General features: G+C 42.1%; 1 protein-coding gene across 1 annotated transcript in view; it reads left to right on the top strand.

The window, feature by feature from the left end:
- The window catches only part of SNX4 (sorting nexin 4), a 117232-nt gene that overhangs the window by 87240 nt on the left and 21661 nt on the right, over positions 1-8331 (top strand). The window contains exon 10 of the mRNA XM_007949387.2: positions 6440-6529. Coding sequence (XP_007947578.1) covers positions 6440-6529 — 90 coding nt within the window. The remainder of the gene's footprint in view (positions 1-6439; positions 6530-8331) is intronic.

Raw genomic sequence — 8331 nt, 5'->3', positions numbered from 1 at the left:
TACCAGTCGTGGGGACTGATTGTTTCCATTAATTTTGGTTTTCTGCTTTCTTCTTTGCTCTTGACGAGGAGAGACCCATCGTTCCATTCATATTTTTTAAGAACAGACAAAACTAATCTGTGGTATAGAAATCAGAAGAGAAGTCACCTACAGAGAGTAGGAGGGAACTTTATTGGAATCTAATGCTGTACCTGTACCAGGAGGCTGTTGTTCAGACAGAACAAGGGGATACTTCAGAGTTTAAAATCAGGAAGAGAGTATGTCAGGATTATACCCTTTCACCATCCTTATTCAATCTGTGTGCTGAGCAAATAATCCGAGAAGGTGGACTATGTGAGTAAGAATGCAGCATCAGGATTGGAGGAACACTCGTTAACAACCTGTGATAAGCTTACAACACAACCTTGCTTGCTGAAAGGGAAGATGACTTTTGAAGCACTTACTGATAATGATTAAAATTAAAATTAAAAGTCTATAGTATGGATTACACCTGAACATAAAATGAAAATCCTCACAACTGGACCCATAAGTAGCATCACAGTGAATGGAGAAAAGATTGAAGTTGTCAGAGATTTCTTATTGCTTGGTTCCATGATCAACACCAGTGGAAGCATCAGTCAGGATATCAGATGACATATTGCACTGGGCAGATCTGCTGGTATTAAGAAGCAAAGATGTTCTTTGAAGACAAAGATGCACCCAACCAAAGTCCTGGTATTTGCAGTAGCCTTATATGCATGTGAAAGCTGGACAATGAATAAGACTGAAGAAGAGTTGATGCTTTTGAGTTGTGGTGTTGGCAAAGAATACTGAAAGTACCATGGACTGCGAGAAGAACGAACAGATCTGTCCTGGAAGAAGTGCAGCCAGAATGCTCCTTGGAAGCAAGCATGGCATACTTCGTCTCACCTACTTTGGTCATGTTGTCAGAAGGGATCATTCCCTGGAGAAGGATGTCATGCTTGGTAAAGTGCAGGGTCAACGAAAAAGGGCAATGCCCTCAGTGAGATGGATTGATACTGTGGCTGTAATGACGGGCTCAGTCATAGCAAGGATTGTGAGACTGGCACAGGACCAGGCAGTGTTTCTTTCTGTAGTACGTAGGGTAGCTATGAGTTGGAGCCGGGACTTGACAGCACCTAATAACAACACAACAACAATGCTATTCTGTATCTCAACTGGGCTTGGGTGGTGCACAGCACTCTCTTTCTACTAAGCATCTGTGCATATCACTGTGTGGAAATTTCACCTCAGTAAATCATTTAAAAATTAAAAATAGCCAATAAGCATTATTCAGTTCTGTAAATGTATTGAGTCTGATGTATCAAGTGCTTATGTACAGTGAATTGCTTGTGGCCCTTCTAGCCATTGTCCTCCATTTCGTGATGTATTGTAAATTCTATTACATGCCTGTTTAAGGTGGTGTGGTAGTTAATGTCAGGTGTCAACTTGGCTGGGCAGCTGGTAGTAGAAATTCCCTTTATTGACTAGCAGTCAGTTCTGTGGTGGAATTTGCCATGAGTAACTGAATAGCTGCTGATTGTTAAAGCCATCCACTTGGGTTATTTCTGTTGGAGCAGCATAGGTGGGATATATCTTGAGTCCCACCTTGCTGGAGGGTATAACTCAAGTCAGCACCCTTAGCTTCCTTGAGGGTATACATTTGAATCTTCTGGGAAGGTTAGCCCTCCTCTTGCTCTAGTTCTGCATCTTGGCTCATCATCTCACCCCTGGATTTGGGACAGCAGCCATCATCTGATCTGCTGCTTGAGGTTCTTCAAACCCTGAGAACAGGGAGGATCCTCCAGACCTACTTACAGACCTGGGACTTGCCAGCCTCCCAGCCTCCACCACCACTATGTGAGACCATCCCTTGGGTGTCTGTGAGTTCTTTGAGGCATTACAGCAAAGTAGAGAACACTAAGATGGGAGATTACTGAGAGGAGGAGGAGGAGGAGTTAATGTCTGAAATGATGGAGTGGCACAGTAGTTTGGGCGTTTGAGACATCTTTAACCTCTGCCTCATAGGGTCCGGCCTTGTGCTGATCTTTCTAAGAGAAACTGTTCAAGCCATATGGATACACAAACGTTACCTCACAGATTAGTGAGTACAGTTGCTATTGAAAGTATCCCACTGGCTAGCTTTTTGGAACAAAAAGCAGAAGCTGGATCCATGTTTTATATTAAACTGGAATTATTTTCAGATGAAGCAAAGATACATAAAGAGACAAAAAATGAAGCCATAAACGTACCAGGAAACAAAAAAATGAATAGGAAAGAGTTGTTAAGCATGACATAAAACCCAGAGATCAGAGGGGGGGTGTGAAATAGCAGAAACAAAGTGATCTTCAAGAGTTCTTCCTCTAACTACCTGTCTGATGCAGGAATCCCCTTGACAACACCTATGCTTGTCTCTGGAGACAGAATTCTTACAATGGAGAACAAGTCTGAGAAAGCACAGAAAGGAGCTGATCCAGAGTCACGGTAGCAGTAGAGCAGGGAGCAAGCATCCTCCCTAGTGCAGGATAATTTTTTGTTTTTCCATTTGGTGATTCAGAGCTATGAACATATCCTGCAGAAGGTTTGGAAGCATTTTTAAATTTAAAGAGATACAGATTGGATTAAAACAAACTAAGTACCATCAAGTCGCTTCTGACACATAGCGACCCCCTTTGGGTTTCCGAGGCAGTAAATCTTTACAGAAGTAGATTGCCCAGTCAGTCTTCCTTCTGTGGAGTGGCTGGTGGGTTTGAACCGCCAGCCTTCTCGTTAGCAGTCAAATACCTTAGACACTGCACCACAGGAAGATGTAAACTACTTAAATCAGGAAGGAAAGCTAGAATAAGATTCAGCAGTGATTCATAAGCAGCTAAAAATTAGCAAGCAGATGTGAATGTATAGACTTACTAATATACATACTCAGCTTTCATTTCTTTATTCCATTATTACATTCCTAGATACCCACTCTTATCTTTCTTCAGACAAGTGATCAAAAATTATATTGACTGTATTCCAGCATGACACTGTGGTTTTGTACAAAAGTAAAAACAACAGTTACTATTTTGTTTTAAAAAAAATACTCTAGGACAGTGTCTAGAATTTTATAAACGGTTTTGGTCCTAGCAACATACTAGACTGTGTATGGCTTTCATACCCTTTGTTAACTTCTAGCTTTTAGCCTGGAAGGCATTCAGCCAACACTTAGGGGTGTTATTTTACCTTTCATTAGGGAGCTCTGGTGGTGTAGTGCCTAAGGCACTTGACTGCTAACCAGAAGGTTGGCAGTTCAAACCCACCAGCCACTCTTCAGAAGGAAGATTGGGCAATCTACTTCTGTAGTGATACTGCCTCAGAAACCCAAGGAGGGGTCGCTGTGAGTCAGAGATGACTCGACAGCACCTAACAGCAACAACAACATTACCTTTCATTAGGCCATATTCAAGCTAACTGGCTGTTTTTCAGTTTAACTCTGAGAAGTCTTCCTGCAGTCTGTTGGTTTAGCATTTCAGTATCTGCAACAATCTAGAATCATCCCAATTGATTCATTAAAGGGTTCAGTTATTCTCAGTACTGACATCCGGAACTGGTTATTTATACTTCTATGCTCTGGTAGCATAGTGGCTAAGACACTTGCCTGCTTACCAGAAGGCTGGTGGTTCAAACCCACCAGCCACTCCTCGGAAGGAAGGTTGGGCAATCCTACTTCCGTAGTGATACTGCCTCGGAAACCCAAGGAGGGGTCGCTATGAGTCAGGGCTGACTCGACGGCACATAACAACAACAACAACATGCTGCAGTATAGTGAATTGCATGGTATGGCTTTTCTAGCCATAGTCTTTGTAACTCCCACTGGATTACTGGGTGGCACCATGCAAATATGAATCAACTTGGCTGGGCAGCTGGTGGTAGTTATTTCCTATAATGAGACTGGCAATTAACTCTGTGGTGGAATTTGCTGTGAGCAGCTGACTCGCTGCTTTTATACTCCTGGTTGTTAAAATCATCTACCTGGGGTATTTCTGTTGGAGCAGCATGAAGTAATCTTCTGGGAAAAGTAATCTTCTGGGAAAGTTCGTTCTCTCAGGTGTGTAGAACTCTGATGCTGGGATTGGTTCATTTTGCCACTCTGCCAGGCTTTAAATGAGCCCTCCTAGAGGCTGAGGAGGAATCTCACTGCTGGCTGAGAGAGACATGCTGCTGAGAGATACACCTAGCTGAGATACACACCCAGCTGTTGCTTCCCTAATAAACCCCATAATCTATGAGTTGTGTGTGGCCATTGCAGTGAATTATCAAACCCAGCAGAGAGGTGGTGGGTGCCGTGGGAGGAATGGTTGGTGTCAAGTTTAGTAAGAGGGCTGGAGGGTGGAGGCATGTTGACCTCATAGGAGCAGGCCTTGGGCTGCTGGTGGTGATTCTGTCTTGTGCTTGTAGAGTTAGAGGAGGTCAGAAGGTGCCGCCTCCTTGCACCTTTAGCATATGCCCAAAGTGGTGCCAGTTTATCTGTGCTTCTGTCTTCAAGCCACTAGCCCTGTGGTTCTTCTTTTTTGTTTGTTTTCTTAGATTTATGAGCCAGTGGCAGTTTTTCCTGCTCTTAACAGTGATTTTCGAGACCTTTGTCAGTGCTTAACATAACACATAGAAGAAATTCCCTACACTAACAGATGTACATGTGTAGGTACAGCATATGTACTTGACATCCCTTTATAAATCCTGCAAGCACATCACTTTGTAAATGAATGTTTTTAGGTTTATTTACTGTAACAAGTTCAGTAAACTTTTTTTACTTGCTTACATGAAGCAGGCCTGTTGTTGTTGTTATTTGCTGTTGAGTCAGCCACGACTCATAGCGACCCCTCCTTGAGTTTCCGAGGCAGTATCACTACGGAAGTATTATTTCTTCTATTCCCACACTAAGGAATCAGAATGAATTTGAAAGAGGGCTGCTTACTATGCCTGATGTAGCCCCCTGTTCTTACAGAATTCACAGTGTGATCAGAGAAATAAAAACACACAAAACACTACTTTTATAAAATTTAGGTTCTAAATTGTTGATAAGAGATCAGAAGTAGAGTGGTGAATACGGACTAAAATAAAATAGTATGAGAATTTCACAGAGGTGTTGAGATATGTGATGGATGGGGAGACCCGGGTGCACAGGAGCGTGGCATGACAATGAGGGGTCTCTTGATCAGAGCAGAGGTTCCAGTTGAGAATCAGTATAAAGGAAGCTCCTGAGATCTTCTGTAATCGGTATTTGCCCTACTTTTCCTTTTATAGATTTTTGGCATTACTATAAATAGTTGCTGTCAGGAATATGTGTGCACCAATTATATTTTGCTATTAAACGTCTATTTTTCCCACAGATTTTGTAGTCTTTTAATGTCTTTGAACAAAAAATATTAGTCTTAAAGTGCTTTTAAGCGTCCTGTGAAGAGGACCATGTTTTGTTTATTTTGTGTTTTATTTCCAAACCATTGCTAACCAAAAGTTTTTGGTAAAATTTAATGTAATTTTCATGGTAATTGAAAACTGCTATAAATGTTTCTTAATGCTTATTCTCATTTTCTATATACTTTGTTACTGATGGGTAACCATCTGTGGACCATACTTTGGATAGCACTTCTTTAGCACATTAATAGTTAATGTCCCAGGGGACATCAAGCTCAATTGGCAGACATACTACACAAAAACTTTGCTCTACATCTTACTTTGGTGGGTGGGGAGTGGGGTGTTAAAAGCTTGGAAGCAGCCATCTAGATGCAACAGTGGGTCTATCCTCATCCAGCATGAAGAAGAATGAAGAAAACTGAAGACACAAGGAAACAGTCAAAGGGATTAGTAGACCATGCGATCCTCAGCCTATATGACCAGGAGACCAGAAGAACTAGCTGGTGCCTGGCTACCACTGTCAATCACTCGGAAAGGGATCAGTGCAGGAGATCCTGGATAGAGAGGGAGAACAATGTGGAACAAAACCCAAAATCATAAAAAAAAAAAAAGCAGGTTTACTGGTCTGATAGAGCCGATGAGACCATGGCCCCTAGTTACCCTTCAGGTCTGGAACTGAACTTGCTCCTGTGGCTTCCAGTTAGACAATAGATAGGCATATAGGGTGAACATTTGCATTAGGTAGAGACACTCCTTAGAATGATCAAACCTGAGAGAACTGAAGGGGACAGTGTTTATACAGGGAGATAGCTCAGGGAGCAGGAATGTCTGGGAAAGAAGGACACAGGGAAGAGGTAACTACAGGGAGGAAGTGAAAGAGAGCTGTTACATTGTGGAGAATTGTAGTCAATGTGATGAAACAAAATGTGTATGAACTGTTGTATGGAAAATGAATTTGCTATATAAACTTTCGCCCAAATTACAATTAAAAAAAAAAGTTAATATCTCAATGAAAGTTCCTCTACTTATGTAAGGCTTTTTTAAACAGGTATGCATCTTCTATTGATGATATTTTGGAAGATGAAGAACATTATGCAGATCAGTTAAAAGAGTATCTTTTTTATGCAGAAGCACTGCGGTAAGTAAACTAGAAGTTCAGAGTCAGCCCTATGGTGGATCAGTGCTCTTTTTATATGCAACTGTGAAAATACAAATAGTTAGGTTTCTTTTCTTTTTGATGAATTCACTCACTTGGGTATTTAGTAGGGTCTCATCAAATCCCTCTGTGTGTTGCAGTGTGCTAGGCATAGGAATTTAAGATGAGCCCTGCCCTTTGAAACATTACATTGATAAGACCTGCCAGTGTCAGGCATCAGGCCTGTCTTCATGTTGTTCTTTCTACCCTTTTTCAGTTTGAAGACTAGAAACTAAATACAGATTGAGTGTGTGGAGTCCTATGTTCTGGTTACCTAGTGCCACTCTGACAGGAAATATACCACAAATGGGGTGGCCATAACAAACAGGAGTTTATTATCTTACAGTTTGGAGGCTTTAAGTCCAAGTTCAAAGTGCCAGGCTCTAGGGGCTGGGTGAAAGCCCCTCAACCTTGGGGTCCAGCTCTGCCTCCAGCTCCCCGCCCCCTGGAGCTAGAGGCGTTTCTTTACTCAGACAGCTGCTGGCTGCTGAGGCTGCCAAGCCCAAGGTTGACAAGTAAAAAGGCACAGTCCTGATGTTACCAAACCACACGGCAGGCCATTAATTTAAGTCCATTGTAAGTCCCAAGGTCGGCAGAGCAAGGCAGGCTGCTGAACAACGACACAGCTACATGCAGGGTCCAAGCATGCCATAAGCTAGAAACCATTCCCAAAACTGCTGCTTATATACAGGAAGCAGACCACATACCCAGAGGCAGCTACTCAGCTGCTCACAGTAGATTCCACCACGGAGTTGATTGCCAGTCTCATCATGGGTAATACTACATCCAGCTGCCCAGCCATACAACCAGGCCTAGACAAGTTGATACACAAACATAACCACCACATCCTATGTGTCACTAGCTTGTACATTGCCGTTCTTTACTATAATTTTTTTTCACACGAATTAATGTTCCCTGTAAGATTGTAAAACTTACTTAATGTCAAGGACTTTGTCTTCTGGTTTTTAATATCACCTAAAGAGCCAAACAGAATTCTCTGGTACATAATTCTATTTGATGAAGAAAAAGTTGCTGTAGTTTTTTCTGGCCAGTTTTGAAAAATGAATCATTTTCTTGGAATAAGTGGCTTTTGGTCCTGGCTGCTTTTGGTCAGTTTTCCTGTCACTTGAAAAAATGATAATAGAATTCTGTTATAGAAGGGGAGAGTGTGCCCATGACCATGTATAGGGTTGGCAGACAAGGTTTCTACAAGCATATTTGTGTGCGCTATATGAATGTCCAGGTTTATAGTAGAGTTGACAATGGACAAGATTGTGGTGGCTTCTTGACCATAGCCAGCTACCTGGAGGGAGCGAGTAGTTGGACCTATGGGCTTGGGACAGTGGTTGCAGGGGACATCAAGCTCAATTGACATAACATACTACACAAAAACATTCTTTTACAGCCTACTTTGGAAGTACAAAAAAGAAAACTCAGTGCCATCGAGTCGGTTCTGACTCATAGTAACCCCTCCTTGGGCTTCCAAGTCAGTATTTCTATGGAAGTAGATCACTCAGACTTTCTTCTGAGGAGTGGTTGGTGGGTTTGAACCACCAGCCTTCTGGTTAGCAGTCAGATGCCTTAGGTATTGCTCCACACAACCATCTAGATGCAACAATGGGGGTCTCCTCATCCAGAACAAAGAAGAATGAAAAAAATCAAAGATGTATGGAAACAATTAGTTGAAGAAACTGGTAGACCATGTGATTCTCAGCCTATATACCCATGAGACCAGAAGAACTAGA

This window comes from Orycteropus afer, unplaced genomic scaffold (assembly GCF_000298275.1).
Source record: "Orycteropus afer afer isolate SDZICR_OR568_19922 unplaced genomic scaffold, OryAfe1.0 scaffold00245, whole genome shotgun sequence".
Lineage (NCBI taxonomy): Eukaryota > Metazoa > Chordata > Mammalia > Tubulidentata > Orycteropodidae > Orycteropus > Orycteropus afer.
This window is presented reverse-complemented; position numbering and strand designations above follow the sequence as displayed.